This window comes from Myodes glareolus, chromosome 9 (assembly GCF_982192425.1).
Source record: "Myodes glareolus chromosome 9, mMyoGla1.1, whole genome shotgun sequence".
NCBI lineage: Eukaryota > Metazoa > Chordata > Mammalia > Rodentia > Cricetidae > Myodes > Myodes glareolus.
The window spans coordinates 24,669,359-24,689,545 of NC_142034.1; the positions used below are offsets into that span (position 1 = coordinate 24,669,359).

The following is a 20,187-nucleotide window of genomic DNA, read 5'->3' on the forward strand; positions in this document are numbered from 1 at the left end:
TGGGAAGAGAGTACAAGGATTCAAACCTAGGGCCTCGTGCATGATGGGCCACACTTTTCCCACTGACTCATTTTTCTGCCCCTAATTTTCTTCAGTTTTTAAGACTAAATGGAATTATTTCCTTGATACAATGCTAAGTTCTTTAATAACTTTAGTCCTGAACTGAGACCACCGGTTTTATTTTGTAGTTTTTGTGTTTGCTTATGTAAAGGAAGTTATTTTATTTTAATTTTATACAGTCAGGAGGCTTAAACGTGCTGGATGATACTTGTCTTTATTCTTCATGTGTATTTTGATTCTTAGGGGAACAAAAGTGGAAATAGTTTCTATGAAAAATATAGAATGGTTAAAACTAGAATTATTAAATTGTTTTTAACTAATGAGAGGTGATTTTCTTGCATGTGGGTTTACACTTTTTCATTTAATTTTTTAGTGTAGCCTGTTAGCTCTAAATAGAAAAGTGTTACAGCACCCAGGCAAGCACAGCCTATAATCCGAGCACTTTAGACAGAGCCCAGAAGAGCTGAAAGACATTCCAGGTCAGGGTGGGAGAGGGAGGACCTGAGTCAGATTCCCACCACAGTGAGGAGTGGAGTACACCTGTAACTCCAGACGAAGACAGCTGCATCCTGGGAACTTGCTGGCTAGCCACTCTACTATAGTGGAAACTCCAGGTTCAGGAGAAGCCCTAGTTCAAAAAATAAAATGAAGAAACAGTTAGACACCTCAGCCTGCACAGGCAAGAAGTCCTGTTTACATACGCACAAACCACACAAAGTTCAAGTCCATCCTCAGCTGCGTAGTAGTCATACATACTAGCCTTGATTACAGGAGATGTGCTCAAAATCAACAACAAAAATAGGGCTGAAAAGATGAGGCACAAAATAATCCCACACTAGTTCAGAATTATGAATAATAAAGGGTTATTTATTTAGGGGAGATTTAAAGATCACTGTCCTAGATAACAGTCCTCTGCACGAACAGGGAACAGTAACAGCCGGAAGTGAGAGCCAGAAGCAAGAGAGTGAGCACAGGCTTTACAGCTGCATTTATAGCATAAGAGACCACGCCCAAGTGGGCTCCCACAGCAATGGCTCATCAGATAAGAGCACTGGCTGCTCGTCTAGAGGACCCTCAGCACCCACATGGCATAGCTCACAACCCTCTTTAACCCGGTTCAGGCAATCAGTCTCCCTCTTCTGGCCTCCACAGGCACTACACTGCACACGTGATATACTGCATATGTGCAATGCACAGGCATCCATGCAACCAGAATCCACGCACATAAAATTTAAAACAAACAAACCAACCCGCTAACATTATAGTGCATTTACACCACAATTCTCTGATCTTGTGGATATATATGCTTTAAAAACCTGACCCACAGAATCATTCAGCAAGATGGTTCCTGCTCACTGAGCTTTTGCTATGTGCAAAACTTTATGGTGAGTCCTTGTAGAGGACAGAGAAGTAAGTGTGAAGGGTAACCTCCTCCAATTCTGTGTTTACCTCAAGTGAGCCACATACGTGCAGCTAGAGCTCCGCAAGAACTGGATGGCACCGGTCCTCGAGTACAGGCTATCCTAGTTGAACAAAGAAAGAATATAGACTTTGGTTGTGTTTTGATGGATTAATCAGGAAGACTTTCTCAGAATAAGTTGAAATTTTCATAGGAAGAAATTTCTAACAAGCCTTTTCTGTTTATAAATCATTTAAAAAAAAGAAGATGTGTTCTTGTCCAGAGAAGTAACATAGGCCATCTTTTTGCTTAACTGTCTCTTTATAGGGTCGGGTAGTAGAAAATATTTCAAAACGATGTGGAGGCTTTTTACGAAAGTTAAGTCTTCGTGGGTGTCTTGGAGTAGGAGATAATGCATTAAGGTAAGAAAATATAACTGTTTCAAAAATAACTTTGAACCTCTTTGATTGAAATGAAGACAGCACCATCTCACTCAGAAAGGCTAAAGTAGCTTTTAAGTTTCTAAGCTGTTAAAAATGCAAGCATACACATTGGTTATAACAAAATATCTAATAGGAAGTGAGGACCCAGGTGTAGTAGCATACTCTAGGGTTAGCATGTTCGGGAAGGAGACTCTGAGTTTGAGTCAGCCTGTGCTACACAGCAGGTAGAATAGAAAAACTCTCTACATTAAAACAGTTCTTTGGGGGCCTTAAGTAAGTCGTTTTTGGGGGCTTTTGTTAACTCAAAGATCAACCTTTAATCCCAGAAATTGAGAGGTTAAGGCAGAAGGATTATAAGTTCAAGGTCAACCAGGGCTATGCAGTGAGACCCTTCTGAGAATACTAAAAGAAACATTTACAGCTTTAAAGAGCATTTTGTTGTGGGAAATTAATTTTCTTTGCACCCTGTTGAACTCTTATTCACACCCCACACAACAAATGTAGTTTGTTTTTCCTCTGCCCAGCATCCAGTTCGTTGATTTTGCAGATACTGGATGTTTCCATTCAGCATGGACACTAACTGTCCAGTTAGATCGGCCCCAGTCGGAAGTCACACGCGTGTTACTGTGTACAAATCAGGTGTTTATGGCGCATCTCACATTTGCTACTTTGCTAGCATGAGTAACATAATCGAGGAACATTAGGTTCGATTAGGTTTCATTATAAAGTGCATGAATGAGTAGCCATAGGAAGTACTACACAGGGCAAAGTTTAGAAGGGACAAAACCACAGGAGCATCTGTTGTTCTGGAGTTGGGACCCTCTCAGCACAGCCACCCAGAAGTTCTGGTTCCATTTTGAGTGGTTTTATGGAGGTGTATTACAAAGACATAAATACCAAATGTGAGAACAAGTGCTACTTCTCTGACCTGTCACTCAGGAAATTGCAAGGGGCTTAAGACCTTTATCCTAGAAGCTAAGAGTGAAAACCAAGTGTGTATTTTGCATATTACAGCATTATAGGTGCCAACAACCAGCATTACCAGTGGTGGTGCCTTTTTTGCATCTAGAATTTTGCCAAGCTTATTTATAACCTTTTACTTTTCTTTCCCTATAAAGGACTTTTGCCCAAAATTGTAGGAATATTGAAGTGCTGAATCTAAATGGGTGTACAAAGACAACAGACGCGTAAGTATTGAGTTTTCAGAGGACGCACCATAGTCCGTAGTTTGTCCTACTCTAGCTGTATGTAGGTGTTGATTCGTTTTCTTGACTGTGAATGAGTTTTTGTTGGACTTATGATGCTAGGGATGAACCCAGGACCTTACAGTGTACCTCTAAGCCATGTCCCTAGTCCGAAGACTCTTAAAAAGAAAAAGTGATTGAAAGTAGAAGTTACTGAGTTCCCATTCAAAATGTACTCCTGCAAAGATGAAACTTTGAAGCTACTTGAATGAGAGAAGTAGACGCCTAGAGCACAGAACGTATGTTTTATGTTTTAGTCTTCTTCTCTGAGGTCACACTGTTGCTTCTTTTACTATAAGAAGTGGGCTGAGGACTTGGGTAACAGCTCACGCCTCTAATCCCAGCCCATGGGAGACTGAAGCAGGAGGACTAGTTTGAAGCTGAGGCCAGTGAGGCTCCCATGAGACCCTGTATCAGAAACATGAAAAAAGGGCTGGAGAGATGGTTCAGAGGTTAAGAGCATTGCCTGCTCTTCCAGAGGTCCTGAGTTCAATTCCCAGCAATCACACTGTGGCTCACAACCATCTGTAATGAGATCTGGTGCCCTCTTCTGGCCTGTAGGCATGCATGTAAGCAGAACACTGTATACACAATAAATCTTTTAAAAAAATCATGAAAAAGACTGAGATGTAAGAACACTTACCTAGAATATGTGCGGCCTTGAGTTTGATCTCCAGTACCACCAAAAACAGAGAAAAAATTACAAAGCTCTGCGGTGGATTATATGCTACATGCCTCAGGCCTTGGGTTTGTTCCCTAGCACTGAGTTTTATTATGTTCTTCTGCCTGCATATATGCTTGCACTCCAGAAGAGGGTACCAGATCTCATTACAGATGGCTGTGAGCCTCCGTGTGGTTGCTGGGAATTAAACTCAGGACCTCTTTGAACGGCAGCCAGTGCTCTTAACCTCTGAACCTTCTCTCCAGCCCCATTAAGGTTTATTTTTATTGGTGTGTTTATATATGTACATGCTGTAACCCAGGATTTGGGAGGCAGAGTCAGGAGAATCTCCAGTTTAAGGTCAGCCTATGAAACCCTGTCTCAAAAACAAATGCATGCTAGAAAAAAGTTACGTGTGTCTATAACCCCAGTGTTTGGTGTTTGGGAGATAGAAAGTGAATCATGAGTTCAAGACCAGCCTCTGCTACATAGTGAGTTCCAGGCCAGCCTGAACTATATGAGATTTGTTTCAAGCAAAACAAAAATGGGGTAGAGGAGGAATAGGTCTCATAGCAGCCCCTAGAAACTGAAAGCAAGTAAGCACTCAAACTCAAGTTGAATTCTAACCCATGTTGGTAAATAAATTACGTCTACTGACTTCGTTCAGTGCAAGAGGAGAGCCCATGGCCCAGCTTCACTTGTTAACATTTGTGGACATTCTTATCCATCGACCCCTCTTACTGATTTATCCTCTATGATTTGTCATTATTTGAAAGAAAAAAGTCCTAGATATGGCATTTTATCTATGAATATTAGTACTGAACATCAAACCCAAAGCCTTCTACATGTTAAACAAACTACCATTTAACTAAAACCCTGACTTCGAGTCTGTGAAATTCTTGCCTGGGGCTCCTGGCCCACCAACTCTGAGAGAAGCTCTAAATAATCTCAAACAAGGTAGATTATAAAAATCGACAGGTTGGGGTTACTGTGTGGGTGGGCTTACTTCATTTATCCATTAAATGACACTAAGGAGAGCTGGGCTCTTAGCTGAAGCTATGGCTGAGTAAGGGCTGAGTAGAAACACCAGCAGCCTCAAGGGTCTGGATGAGACAGACTTCCATTAGAGTCTGTAGACCATACTGAACAAATAAATAGCAAACCTCCCTCACAAAAATTAGAATTCAGTCAGGAGACAGAAATTAGTTAAAAAGGATGTGCTAGAATCCCAGGACTTTGGGAAGTAGAGGTGAGAGGTTCCGGAGGTTAAGGCCAGGCTAGACCACTTTGATCATTTATCAAAAGAAAGGACTTGGTGTGCAGCTCGTCCTGGAGTGGCCACCATGTCCGAGTCCTTGGGTCCAATCTCTGGCAACACACATAGAAAAAAAAATGAAAAAAAAATCTAAATATGGATGGCTAGGCATGGTCATTAGTGCTTTAATCCCAGCACTCAGAGGCAGAAGCAAGCAGGTCTCTGTGCTGGAGGCTAGCCTGATCTGCATAGCAAGATCTAACACCTGAAGGGCTACATAGTAAGGCCCTGTCCCTCCAAAAATAAACATAAACAAAAGAATGGAAACTATTGTCTCTGTGTACAGAATATTCTACCCAGTAATTGGAGAATACACATGGTTTTCTGTCACACTTAGAGCATAGTCCTGAGTAGACTATAGTCTGGTGACTAAACAAGATTAATAAGTAACAGTGTTCTCTCTCCACAACTAGAGGGCTAAACTAGAGATCTTCAACAGAGGAAAAAATTCTCAAGTCTTTTGAGTAGAATGGAAGTAAGTAGCCAGGCATAAAGATTCCTTACCTATTGTCTTTGCACTTGGGAGGCCGAGGCAAGAATATTTCCCTGAGTTTCAGACCAGCTTTGGGTATAGTGATTACCCAGCTTGTGTAAGTCCATGAAACTATCTCAAAATAGAAAAATTAAATGTAACTTCACATATCATAAAAGCGTCATTTTCTTTTAACAAAATAAGTATAAAAATATAAAAACCAAGCCCATTGTCTTTAATTCCAACACTTGGGAGACAGACAGATCTCTTGAGTTTGAGGACAGCCTGGTCTACAGAGCAAGTTCCTAGGCAGCCAGGGCTATGTAGAGAAATCCTGTTTCTTTTTTTTTTAAGCCAACAACAACAAAACCATGCAACCATTCTTAATTTGTGAATAGACTTCAAGGAGGCATCAGTGCAAAATAACTGAATTATTGACCCACAAAAACTGAAAGAAATACTATTTCAAGCGATTAATTGTAGGGAATTTTCCCAGTTTGTGCATGGCTAACAAGGGATTGCACACTGGCACCCAGGGCTGAGGTAGAAGAATTAAGGCACTCCGTGCTCCATAGCAAGTACCAAGCTGTCCAAGGCTATGTAATTCAAACAAGCCTACATGGGAAATTAAGGTAAGAGAAAGGAAAGTTCAGGTCTCGCTTAGGATGCAGAGTGAGTTCAAGGTCAAATTGAGTAAATTGTGTAGCTCAGTGGTACCCTGTCACAAAAAAATAAAATATCTAGATATATGAGAGACAGAAATCAGTGATAGAACACCACCCTCTTAATGTAAGGCCCTCAGTGTAATCCCCAGTACAAGTGTGCTGGTGTTAACTCTCTGTAGTCCTAGCCCAAAACCCTTTGTCTGGGATGATGGGTGTGCACCACCATACAGGGCTAGAACTAGCTCTTGTAGACCAGGCTGACTTCGAACTCACCTGCCTCTGCCTCCCGAGTGCTGGAATTAAAGACGTGTGCCGCCACCACCACCCAGCTCACCCTGCTGTAATTTTCACGTAATGTTGAAAGACTTTTTTCCTTCTAAGGACAGTAACAAAATAATTGTGCCACTTTAGGGGCTGGAGGTAAGACAGGTGTACTACTACAGGTGTTAGACGAGCGATAGGGGCTGGAGGTAAGACAGGTGTACTACTACAGGTGTTAGACGAGCGATGGGGGCTGGAGGTAAGACAGGTGTACTACTACAGGTGTTAGACGAGCGATGGGGGCTGGAGGTAAGACAGGTGTACTACTACAGGTGTTAGACGAGCGATGGGGGCTGGAGGTAAGACAGGTGTACTACTACAGGTGTTAGACGAGCGATGGGGCTGGAGGTAAGACAGGTGTACTACTACAGGTGTTAGACGAGCGATGGGGGCTGGAGGTAAGACAGGTGTACTACTACAGGTGTTAGACGAGCGATGGGGCTGGAGGTAAGACAGGTGTACTACTACAGGTGTTAGACGAGCGATGGGGGCTGGAGGTAAGACAGGTGTACTACTACAGGTGTTAGACGAGCGATGGGGGCTGGAGGTAAGACAGGTGTACTACTACAGGTGTTAGACGAGCGATGGGGCTGGAGGTAAGACAGGTGTACTACTACAGGTATTAGACGAGCGATGGGGCTGGAGGTAAGACAGGTGTACTACTACAGGTGTTAGACGAGCGATGGGGCTGGAGGTAAGACAGGTGTACTACTACAGGTGTTAGACGAGCGATGGCTCAGCGGGAAGAGTGCACCGCTGTTTCAGAGGACTCCTAGAGTTCGACTCCTAGCGCCACATCCAGCTCCAGGAGATCTGACGCCTCACACATACACACATAATTCCAAGTTGGTCGTGTACACCTAGTACCATAGCACTTGGAGAGCCAAAGGCGAAGGGGTCAGGAGAGCAAGGCCAGTCTCAGCGATGTAAGATGCTAACGTTATTGTGCCATGCGTGGTGATTCATGGCAGTGCAGACAAGGCAGGTGAATATCTAGATTCAAAGCCCGCCTGGTCTTCATAGTAAGTTCCAAGATAGCCAGGGTTACACAGAAAAACTGATTTTTTGTTTGTTTGTTTTGATACAGGGTTTCTCTGTGTCGCGTTTGGGGCCTGTCCTGAAACTCACTCTGTAGGCTAGGCTGGCTTTGAACTCACAGATATTCACCTGCCTCTGCCTCTAAAGTGCTGTAATTAAAGGCGTATGCAAACATTGTCTAGCAAGAAACCAGTCTTGAAGAAACAAAATAAATAAATAAAGATAAAAATTTTTAAGAAATCATGAACCACCAAAAATACTACTATCCTTGAACAAGTTTAAAAGCTGTTGAGGGCCAGTGAGGTAGCCCGTTGGCTACAACAGCCCCTGCTGTGCAGGCCTAACTGTGTTCAACACCAAAGTCCCAGAATGGAAGGGAAGACTTGACTCCCCAAAGCTGACCTGTGACATCCACATACGCAGCTTCGCAGATCTGTGCCCACACTAAAAAAGATGCCCACTATAGTAATCATATCTTTGACAGGGTATAGTGGTGCACTCAGGAGACTGAGGCCAGCCTGGTCTCCAGAGCAAGTTCCAGGACAGCCAAGGATACATAGAGAAACACTCAAAACAAAACAAACAACAATAATAATTCTCTGGTTAGAAGATCAGTTATCAAAAAATCTGTTTTTATACATTAGTGACGCAAAGAAAATGAAATTTAAGGGGCTGGAGAGATGGCTCAGCAGTTAAGAGCATTGCCTGCTCTTCCAAAGGTCCTGAGTTCAATTCCCGGCAACCACACGGTGGCTCACAACCATCTGTAATGAGGTCTGGTGCCGTCTTCTGGTCTGCAGTTAGAATTTTGTATACATAATAAGTAAATAAATATTTTTAAAAAATGAAATTTAAGAAAAAAGTTTCAAGTCAGGAAGTGTGAAACACTTAGGAGGTTGGAGACAAGATGAGGAAATGAAGACAATCCTTAGTGGCGTAGTGAGTTTGAAGCCAGCCTGTGCTACATGAGACCTGCTGTCTCAAGCAAAAAAAAAACAGAGTTTGAGAGATTGCTCAGTCACACAGTACTGACTCTTGAGTTCAGTTCCCCAGAACCCACATTAAAAAGCTAGCACATAAAAAAGTGTGCTCGGCTGTGGTGGCGCATGCCTTTAATCCCAGCACTTGGGAGGCAGAGGCAGGCGGATCTCTGTGAGTTCGAGGCCAGCCTGGTCTACAAGAGCTAGTTCCAGAACAGGCACCAAAGCTACAGAGAAACCCTGTCCCAACCCCCCGCCCCCAAAAAAAAGAGCTAGCTGTGGTGGCACACGCTTGTAAAAGAAGAGACACACAGATCCCTGGTCTCGTGGCCAGCTTAGTCTCTTGGGTGAGCTCTTGGCCAGTGGGAAATTGTGCCAAGAAAGGAGGTTGAAGAAGAGCACGTAAGGTCCTGTGGCCACATCTGTGCACAGGCACACACAGAGGCAAACCTCATGAATATTTAGCTTAATAATTTCACAATGAATCAGTATTTACAAATAAACGCAGTGAAAGGTGTGCCAGTTCTGTACACTGAAAACTACCAGACTTTACTAAGAGAAAACAAAGACAAAACGGAGGATCAGTTCAGATTCAAGTTTGGAATACACATCGGCAAGATGGAGTTCCATGCAGTTCCCAAAGCAGGCTTTTGTTGTTGTTGTTACAGTTCTGATACACACATGCATATTTGCTGAATTTAGGTTTATTAATTTTTTGTGTGACTGTTAGTGCAACCTCGTGATTGCTGTAGCACAGGAGTGAGGTCAGAGGACAACTTTTGGGAGGGTCTTTCACTGTCGGACCTTGGGACTCAACCCGAATTGTTCAGATTGCATGGCAAGCGCTTTTACCCACTGAGCCATCTTGGTACCCAGATTGCTTTATTTTTAATGTGTATTCATTATTTTTTTCCTTTGTTTACAGCACCTGTACTAGCCTTAGCAAGTTCTGCTCCAAACTCAGGCACCTCGACTTGGCTTCCTGTACATCAATAACAAACATGTCTCTCAAAGCTCTGAGGTAAACTTCCTGTAGCAGTATGCCCATTAATACATACTTTGAAAAAGTAACTGATAATACAGTTGGAATTGCAGCCAGCGTTGTTTTATGGCTGTGTACTGTAGTCCCCAGGAAGCCTTTTCTCCTGCCCCTGCTCACATTAAAATCACAGGTACATTAATATGAAGTCCAGAGATAACTAGGGATTTTGAACAGAGCAGTATGGGTTATCCGTTAGTAAGCGGACATTCATAGAATACTGCTTTCTAAAAAACAAAAGAAAATAACATGTGTTATTACAGCTTACTGGTTAAAATGGAGTCTGGAGCCAGGTTGTCTTGACAGCTGTGGCTGATCATGGCCTGATGAGCTTCCTTGTAATCTTGTAGCATTGTTACAAGAATTAATGAGATACTGTCAGCCTGCACTGTAGAAAGTGCCTGTATTCAACAGGATGGGCTTGAAGACTTCCATGTGCTTCACTCTGACACAGATAAAATGCTTTCAAAGCTGCCTTGCCGGCTAGAGAGATAACTCAGAGATTAAGAGCACTGGCTGTTCTTCCAGAGGTCCTGAGTTCAATTCCCAGCAACCACATGGTGGCTCACAGCCATCTGTAATGAGATCTGGTGCCCTCTTCTGGCCTGCAGACAGAACACTCAGATAAGAAAAAGAAAGAAAGAAAGAAAACAACCTGCCTGACGTAATAAGTGTTCATTGTTTGAGTGTTCTCGCATTGTTCTCAGTACTGTAAAGCTGGAGGCTGTTCACACCAGTAATCCCAGCACTGGGAAGGCTAGGGCAGGAGGGTCCTTAGTTGAAGGCCAGTGTGGACTTCACAGTGAGACAGAGTCTAGAACACAGACTATTTATGGAAGGTTCACAGTTGAACCTGGGATTTACTCAGGCAGCGCAAGTGCTGTCACCAAGCTCAGTACCCAGCCTCTCTTTCCCTTCAGACAGGTCCTCGCCAGGTCTCCCTGCAGCTCCTGTAGATCAAGCTGATCTTGAACTCAGAGATAAACTCGCCTGTGCGTCCAGAAGTCTCTGGGGTTCTTTGGTTTGGTTTTGTCTTTTAATTTTTAGATAGTGTCTCACTATGTAGACCAGGCTGGCCTTGGATTTATGATTCTCCTGCCTCAGCCTCTCAAGCAGCTGCGATTATAGAGACCTACCAGACCTGACTTAGAAAAAAAAAAAAAAAAACTAAGTTAACATGTCATTTATTCTAAGCTAGCCTTGAACTTGCTGTGTAGCTATAGCTCACCTTGAACTTGCCTTCAGTTCCCAAATAAAAATTTTTAAAGAATGGAATACTCATTCCCTTTGGACATCTACTTTTTAACTAGACTTTCCTTAGTAATTAGGGTATTTTGTGTTGCTTCTGCTTACACACATTGAAAATAAAGCTAGGGCAGGGCTATGTTGGCTCATGCCTTTAATCCTAGTCCTTGGGAGACAAAGGCAGGCGGATCTGTGAGTTTGAGGCCAGCCTGATCTACAGAGAGAGTTCCAGGACAGCCAGAACTCCAGTGTAGAAAAGGCAACAACAACAACAAAAATTAAAGTGCTAGCCAAACTCTTATTATTATTAGCATTATTATGGTACTGCATACCTGTAATCGCAGCATTAAAGAGGCTGAGGCCCGAGACGTACTGAACATTCAAGCTCAGTCTAGGATACATAGTAGTAAGCCAGCCAAGGCTACATAGCAAGACCCTATCTCAGAAAGAGGGAGAAAGAATTACAGTGTTGTAAGTGATATAAAACATGGCTCCTGGGGGCTGGAGAGATGGCTCAGTGGTTAAGAGCATTGCCTGCTCTTCCAAAGGTCCTGAGTTCAAATCCCAGCAACCACATGGTGGCTCACAACCATCTGTAATGAGGTCTGGTGCCCTCTTCTGGCCTGCAGACGAACACACAGAATATTGTATGCATAATAAATAAATAAATATTAAAAAAAACAAAAAAAAATGGCTCCTTTTGGACGTTCCTCATGAATACAATGAATCTAAAGCTGCTTGCCATGTAAGGCCATAAATATATAACATTTATAAGGTACTTTCCCACAAATGACCTCATTTATTTATCTTATGCAGTAGATAGGACAAGCATGTGTAGGTTTTTTAAAAAATCGAAAAGGTTGTGAGGTTCTGGGTACTACTGAAGTAGTTGTGAAATGTCTAAGATTCTGTGCCCATCAATTTCACAGCCTGTGGGTGGAAAAAAAAACCTTGTAAGCATACATTGTATTACTGTGCTAGCGGGTGATAGGCATGAGTGTCTTAGTTTGGGCAAACTGGGAATGGGATGTGGCTAATCAGACAAACTTCTTAAAGTGACTTGCCTGGAATCAGACGATTTATGTTGAAGATGAGTCTAAACCTAGATCTCCTGGCTTTATTTAAGGACTTTCCTATAAGCAGGATACTTAGACCCATTCAAGCAGTGTCTGCAGTGATAGATTTAAAATCCTTCAGTATTTCATGTAGGCATACACTGAGAGATTCAGAGGAGAAGCTAGTATTTTCTAGATAAAGGTTAAACATGATCTAGCCTGACTTCGGCCTACGGAAGCAGTACTCTATAGAAATGTCCCAGATAAGGAAATATATAGAGCCTTTCCGATTTTTTTTTTAAGTAAAAGTTCACTAGGACTTTGATACCAGTAAAATTCCTTGATGGAAAAATCTGAGCTTGAATATGAACTGTCATTAGTTACTGTAAACTTAAACAAGTCACTTCATTTCCATTTCCAATCTGTACCTGGAAAACAGTCTGTGTTTCGGGCTTGTTGGTAAACTGGATTTCAAGTTCCCTGCCGAGTGAGACAGTTCCATGTGAACACCACAATGGGAGTGGAGGTCATGATTCATTTGTCTTGTTTTGTTTTATCCTAAGTGAGGGGTGTCCACTGTTGGAGCAGTTGAACATTTCCTGGTGTGACCAAGTAACCAAGGATGGCATTCAAGCACTAGTGAGAGGCTGTGGGGGTCTCAAGGCCTTGTTCTTAAAAGGCTGCACACAGGTAATGCTCCGTGGATGGCTTGTGAACATGAGGGTCTATGAACTCTTTGGAGGTGTCTGAGGAAAGGTATCTGCTGCTGACCGTGAAGACACGTCTCAGAACGGAAGAATGGGAAGAACTAATACCTGACAAAGTGTAAATGGGGCAGAAGGGACAAGGTGGAGAGACACTCGTGCAGAGCTGCTTCTCTGTACTAAAGAGAAAGTCTCTTTATTCCTGGTTACTCTGAGCTGCTTAGGCAAAAAAGACAATCTTGTTAATTTATACTTGTAACCAGCAGGAATTGCCCATGATGTGCCAGGTACACAGCAGCTGTGTTTTACCTCCTGCTGTAACCTCACAGTATAATGCTTCTTTTCATTAAATTCTCAAAGCCAGACATGTTGGTACATCCCTTAGCATTTGGGAGGCTGAGACAGGAGGATCCTTGTAAGTTCAAAGTCAGCCTAGGCTACATCATAAGACTCTGTTTCAAAAAAAAAAGAAGTGATAATAAAAACAAATAAGACCCCGTTTCCTGGGTAATGAAAAGAAGAGGAAATAAACTGGTCGGGTAGCGTTAGAAAGAAATGATCGCAGAGTAATGGAATTAGGTGTGCCTGGCATTTATCAGGGATTGCTAATGATATACCATGGATGCCATTAAAGATGCCCTCAGTTTTACCATAATAGGAAGAATTCCTTTGTTTAAAGCAGAATTCGGGATATACAATTGCCTTAAACAGCAGTTTGAGCTTCTGGTTATTTGTGGAATCCTGAAAAATAATGATTGGGCTACATCACTATGACCCAGCGCTGCTCAGCAGCAGAGACTCTGGGAAGTCCTTTCTCAGCTCCTTCTCCCGAAAACTGTTAAAACGACAGCTTAGACTCTGTCTGGGTTGTAAGCACGTGGACATTGCTTTGCCTTTTTAATTTTTCCACAACTTATTATGATTATTTAATTTGCTAGAACTAAAACACATATCCAGACATGATGGCTCAAGCTTGTAGTCCCAGCACTCGGGAGGCAGACACAGGAACAGAGGTCACAGCCGACCTGGTCTGTACAGTAAGTCCAGAGTAGCCAGGACTACATATTTAGACTCTGTCAGAAAAGAGAGAATGAATCCTACCCTTAATCTTTTTCTACATTTGATAGTAATGATAAGAATTTGGTATGAAAAAAATGACTTCTAAAATCCTGGTAACTATTACTACTAGGAATGAGATGTAATCATGTTTTTTTTGGTTTTTTGTTTGTTTGGTTTTTTGTGGTTCATTGTTCCTTTGCAACCTTGATAAGCTATATTGAGAATGTGTTGATCACTGGGTATAGTCTTTTTTCTACTTTGAAACAATGTCAGTAATCTCTTATTTTTTCTTCTTTCCAGCTAGAAGATGAAGCTCTCAAGTACATAGGTGCACACTGCCCTGAGCTGGTGACTTTGAACTTACAAACTTGCTTAGTAAGCATCCCTTCCCATAATGCTTCTGTATTAGTAATTTCTGCTAGTAACATTATCACAACAGTTTCGTCAAAAACAGTGTCTTACAGGCATAGTGATACACACCTATAGTCCCTGCACTGAAACCCCGGCGCTAAGCAGATTGGGGCAAGAGGGTCATGAGTTGGAGGCCAGCATGAGTTGTGTAACAAGGTCTAGACCAGACCAGACTGCATAGTAAAACCATTTCAAAGACAAAACAGGCTTAGTCAGTCATACCTGTGATCCCAGCAGTTGAAAACTTGAAGCAGAATCGCCATGAATTCAAAGCAAGGCTGAGTTACAGTGAGATCCACACAAATGTTTATATATCTTTCCCTTTTTTATAGTTTTTTCTTTCAACATAGTTTGATTACATAGCTCGGGATGATCTTGAGCTTATCCTCCTGCCTCGATCCTTCCAGTGTTAGGGTTTACCGGTGTTTGCTCATAAACCAACTCTGACATTTTCAGCTATACTTGAAGTTTGAGGTCAGCCTGGTCTACAGAGTGAGTTCCAGGACAGCCAGGACTGTTACCCAGAGAAACCATGTCTCAAAAAAGAAAAAATACTGATGTCCTTAACTGTTTTCTAGGTTTTATAACTTTTTAATTAAGCCCTCACCATGACATTCCCCAAGCTGTTCTCAGAACCATTAGTTTAAAAAGAATCTAATTCCTCCCCTTCAAACAGAGCCACGGAGTCAGCAGAAGCTAGGAGACTGTTTCCTCTAGGTTTGGGGTCTCTGGACGCTCAGGCTGCCTATACTTCTAAGTGTTGCTGCTTCCACAGAAGTATTTTTTTTGTAAATATACATTAGTATATTGATTTTTCTCACTTTTGTGTCTGTTTTAGCAAATCACAGATGAAGGTCTCATCACCATATGCAGAGGGTGTCATAAGCTGCAGTCCCTCTGTGCCTCTGGGTGCTCCAATATCACAGACGCCATCCTGAACGCTCTAGGTCAGAACTGCCCTCGTCTTAGGTAAACATTGTTCATTTAGCTCAAAAAAATCAAGGGATGAAGAAGCTGCCTTTATCCATGTTTTTCTTTGGAATTTGAAACTTTAAGGTCACTGCAAGGCTGCTCCCCTTCTAGCTGGCCATCTACTGGCTTTGTAAGTGACATGAATCAAGAATTGATCTTACTGGTCATGTACAAAAAATTAGTACTTTCTTAAAATTCCTTTCTCTGCTTCTTTGGTTTTTCAAGGCAGGGGTTCTCTGTGTAGCCCTGGCTATCCTAGAACTTATTCTGTGGACCAGGCAGGCCTCGAACTCCAGGAGATTGCTTTCTCCACATTTAAAAGCCCGTCCTGAGGCTATTATGTTGTTGTAATCCATGAAAAAAAATTTTTTTAACTTATTTCTGCAGGAGACCCTCTTGTGTTTGTGCTGATCCTCATTTTTATTTTTATTTTTATTTTTATTGAGCTATACTTTTCTCTCCATTCTCCTCCCTTCCTTCCCTTTTCCCTTCTACCCTCCCGTTTTTGTTTTTGTTTTTATTTTTTATTCTCAGACAGGGTCTCTCTAGTATGTAGCTCTGGCTGTTATGTAAAGCAGGCTGGCCTCAGATTCAGAGATCTGCCTGCCTCTACTTCCTGAGTGCTGGGATTAAAGGCGTGCCACCATGCCTAACCATGTTTGTCGTCTTTTAGAACAGCTACATTACTCTGTAGGTCTTCTCTGCTTGGATAGGGGAGTGTCTGGATGCTTACCCAGAACGCTTCTGTTCGGATGCACATAGTGTCAGAACCGTGGTATTCTGGAAGAGCATGCATGGTGCCCAGTGACTTACAGTGATAGTTAGGCATTATTTTAGGTGCTTAACGAATACTGATTCTTAACATATCCTAGAAGAGAAAGCCAGAGTCCAGGAGTGCCAGTAAGTGCATGAGTAAGGATTCCAAGACAGTTCCTCTGGCACCAGAGCCCACAAAGGTACTTTTCTCACACAGTAATAATTACAAAGTTTTAAATCTAAAGACTTTTTTGATGATTGCCTAGTGTGGTTGCTGAAAGTACTTAGGTTTCTTCCTAGGTTATAGTACCTTCAGTCTGAGAGTAGAGGTCTTCTCCATGGCTGAGAAATAACCAAACATCCAGAAGACAGTTTGTGTCGGCCTTCCCATTGTGAGAATTTCCAGCACGACTGTGGCCATGTTCACCTTGCAGCATTCGTTTCCTCTTACCTGATGATGATTTACTGAGCTCTGATTTACCTTTCGGCTTCAGTTCTAAAGATTCTTTATAAAGATGGTGACCTTTGGCGCCATCATATAACCCAGCTGTTACCTGACTTTACACAGAAAAGAGCAACTTTTGATTTCCCAGCCTTGTGGGTATGAGGTCAATGGTCAGCAGTTGGCTGCCATCCTGGCTTTCTTCTGCACACCCAGGGACCTGTGGGAGGAGACAGGCAGCTTTGAACACAGGACTTCATTCCTGGGACAGACCTGTCCTCTCGTCGAATTTTTAAAGCTCTTGGAATCTGCAGAGACCGACATGGAAGCGTAGTTGCGTCAGCAGCAGATGAGCGGAAGCAGAGTTTACCTCCGTTTCCCTTTGTTTTCTAGGAGCAGGCTGCCCTCTGGGTAAGCAGTGTGCCGCAAGGAAGCTTTGAATGCAGTGGTCGTTAGCTACAAACCACATGAAAACAAACAGCAAGACCTGTGTACAGACTTGTTTAGTTATTAAAATCCCTGTGTATTATATGCTGTTGGAATAAAAGATTGCTTTCTTAAATTCTTGCTGTTTTAGTAAAACCAGGTTTCATGAACCAAGACCTAACTTTCCTTTCATGTTGTTCTTTGAATAGAATACTGGAAGTGGCCAGATGTTCCCAGTTAACAGATGTGGGCTTCACTACTCTGGCGAGGGTGAGTATTTCTCTAGGTTCTACCCTATGTCCATAGGTTTTCTTGGGTTTTTTTTTTTTATTTTTGAGGAAGCAGCAAAGAGTAGCATAGGTGTGAGACCAGGGTGCGTTCTCTGCAACTGTCTGAGCCTTTTTGTGCAAGAGCTATAGACCTGATGTCCACAGAAAAGGTGGTCAGCTTTGGAAGTGCAGACGATGGTGAACTGACCCAAGCAGAGGCTTCTGGTATTTCATAAAACTCTGATTTGGTACGTGATTGAGTGAGAATAATGCTCAAGGGGATACAGGCCTGGTGAATAATATACCAGTCACTAGAGATTTTCCTGTATTTCCAGGGGATTTTAATACAGTGGTCTGTATAAATCACTGTAGAAAACAAGCGTCTTTTTTGGTGGTGGTGGTTGTTTTGTTTGTGCCGAGGCAGTGTTTCCCTGAGTGGCTTGCCTATCCTGGAACCCAGGTCTTCTGGGCTCGATAACACTTAAAATTAGATTGACTTCTGTCAGTGTTAAAGAATAAGTGGGGGGCTGGAGAGATGGCTCAGAGGTTAAGAGCACTGACTGCTCTTCCAGAGGTCCTGAGTTCAATTCCCAGCAACGACATAGTAGCTCATAGCCATCTGTAATGAGATCTGGTGCCCTCTTCTGGCCAGCAAACAGACAGACAGAACACTGTACACATAATAAATAAATAAATCTTTTAAAAAAAAGAAAGAATAAGGGGGATGTCATTTTCTTTTAGGCCAATACATGAAGTACTGATGAGGTGAAAGCCAGCATACCTGGCTAAAAGAAAGAATAGAACTTTCTCTCTTAAAAAAAACAAAAAAACAATTTTTATTGAGTTATTTTTTTAGTTATAAAATATCTCTTTGGCCAGGCAGTGGTGGCGCATGCCCTTAATCCCAGCCAGCACTCAGGAGGCAGAGGCAGGCGGATCTCTGTGAGTTTGAGGCCAGCCTGGTCTACAGAGCTTGTTCCAGGACAGCCAGGGATGTTTCACAGAGAAACCCTGTCTCAAAAAAAACAAAAATAACTCCATGAGTTCAAGGCCATCCTGCTCTACAGAGCTAGTGCCAGGACAGGCTCCAAAAGCTACATGGAGAAACCCCGTCTCGAAAAACCAAAAACTAGAAAGTGACACTAGGCTACCAGCAACTCTGAAATAACAAGACTTGAAATGTGTGTTTAGTACATACAGTCTCTTAGCTGTTTGACTTTTGTAGACTGCAATGTTTAAAAATTGGTACTGAATTATCTGTCGCTGTGCTTTATAGAACTGCCATGAGCTTGAAAAGATGGACCTGGAGGAGTGTGTTCAGGTAAGGGTGTGCTTTGACTCAGGGACAGTGGCAGAAGCTGTGTGTACTGCCGAGTGTCTGAAGTCCCTGGCTGAGGACACTGATGTGCTTGGCAGTGTCACTGATTGTCTGGCCCACCAGCAAAGTCACTGACCAGGGCTACATACCAGCTGCCGTTTATCAGTGGATTGGGATCTCCCATCCCTTCAGCTCATGTTTATGCCTCAGTACCCCCTGCATCTTTACCGTGTGAGTTCTCTGAGTCAGTAGTTCTCCCTCAGCCCTCACCAGTTCTCAGGGCCTCTCGACTGTGTGTAATAGACGTACAGGTTGAACGGAGTTTGAAAAGAGGCGAACTTAGGGTTTATTTCCAGTCCTAGGATCACTCTGAAACATTTCCTTCTGTCACAGCCATAAGCTGCCCAGGTTCCAGAAGGGACTCCAATTGTCCTCTGTGGTGGTTTGCCTTAAGGAGGTGTGGGGCCAGATACCCAAAAATTTAAGGGTGCTTTGGCATTAATTTTTAATGGATCATATACTCTGGCTTTTCCATCTTCTGGTCTAAAAAAAGGACATCATTAAAGTCTGGTGGACAGAAGCTCTCAGAGGACAGATTTTGATTTAGTTTAAAATACTTAGGTGGTTAATTAAAATATTGCACAATTTGAAAGAAACTGAACAAAATTTTAAACAAGAAACCTAGAAAAGGTTTATAGAAGCCTGGCAATTTAGGCAAATCTTAGAGAAATATTTTTTTTCAAAAGCTGAGTTAGACCTTAAAGAGAGCAACCCCATAATAGTATCAAATACCTTTGGAATTTGATGTCTATATTGTATGTGTGTATTGCACACACATGTGCGCAGTGAGCCACAGAGGCCAGAAGGGGGTGTATTAGGTTCCTGTGAGCTGACTGACTTAAGTGTTGGCATCTAACCTCCCGTCAGTCCTTGGGATAGAGTAGCACTCTTAACCAGTATCTGTAGTTCTTAAAGAATTTTGAATAAAGATGGAGATTAGAAAGCCTGGGTGTTTTTGCGTGTCATCTCAGTGTTTTGTACCGGCTCTTGTAGCTTGAAGCACAAAGCCTAAGGGTGTATCATTTAATGACACCTGAACTACAAGTATGGTTGCATAGAACACAATTCATGAATTGCATCTAAACTGATAGAATTTTACCTATTTGTTTTTTCAGATCACAGACAGCACATTAATCCAGCTTTCTATACACTGTCCGCGACTTCAAGTATTGGTGAGTTTTACTTTCACTGTTTTGTATTTTAAATTTATTTATTCAAAAAATTAGATTTATTTACTTTACTTTATATGTATGGATGTTTTGCCTCCATGCATGTTTATGAACCGTGTGGGTACTAGGAATTGAACTCAGGCTCTCTCTAATCTATTGTTGTGTGCACATGTGTGCCATGATGCACATATGCAGGTCAGAGAACAGCTTTCTGGAGTTAATTCCCTACTACCACCTCTGCGTGGATTCCAGGGATTAGACTCAGGTCACCAGGCTTGGCAAGTTCTTTACCCTCTGAGCCCTCTCACCGTCCCCACCTTAGCATGTTCTGTGTGTTACTGTATCTTAACAGTTACATTGCTAACCATGTGTGATGCTGTGGGCCTGTACCCAGCACTCGGGAGGCTGAGGCAGGAGGAGAACCCAGAGTTTGAGGCCACCCTGGGTTATATAGTAAAGTGCATTTGTAGCACAAAAACCCAGGTTTGACCAATGTCTTCCAGGACAAGCTCCTCTGTGGCTCCTGCTTGGGGTGAGTGACTCTGTAGCAGGTATTTTGGTTGATGACTCTGTATCCAGAACAGAATACAGAGCACTGTATATTGGTGAACAGTGCTATCCAAATTGAGACATGTGTTTTCAGTTTCCCAGAGCTAGAGTTGAA

The 20,187-nt window shown here is 42.5% G+C and overlaps 1 protein-coding gene across 4 annotated transcripts in view; it reads left to right on the plus strand.

Annotated features, from left to right (window-relative positions):
- Nucleotides 1-20,187, plus strand: part of Fbxl20 (F-box and leucine rich repeat protein 20) — a 70,637-nt gene that overhangs the window by 42,120 nt on the left and 8,330 nt on the right. For all 4 annotated transcript variants that reach the window (XM_048450836.3, XM_048450837.3, XM_085695742.2 and 1 more), the window contains 9 exons: nt 1,787-1,881; nt 3,021-3,089; nt 9,524-9,619; nt 12,501-12,627; nt 14,001-14,075; nt 14,950-15,080; nt 16,917-16,977; nt 18,253-18,297; nt 19,470-19,526. In XM_048450836.3, the coding sequence (XP_048306793.1) occupies nt 1,787-1,881; nt 3,021-3,089; nt 9,524-9,619; nt 12,501-12,627; nt 14,001-14,075; nt 14,950-15,080; nt 16,917-16,977; nt 18,253-18,297; nt 19,470-19,526 (756 nt within the window). The remainder of the gene's footprint in view (nt 1-1,786; nt 1,882-3,020; nt 3,090-9,523; nt 9,620-12,500; nt 12,628-14,000; nt 14,076-14,949; nt 15,081-16,916; nt 16,978-18,252; nt 18,298-19,469; nt 19,527-20,187) is intronic.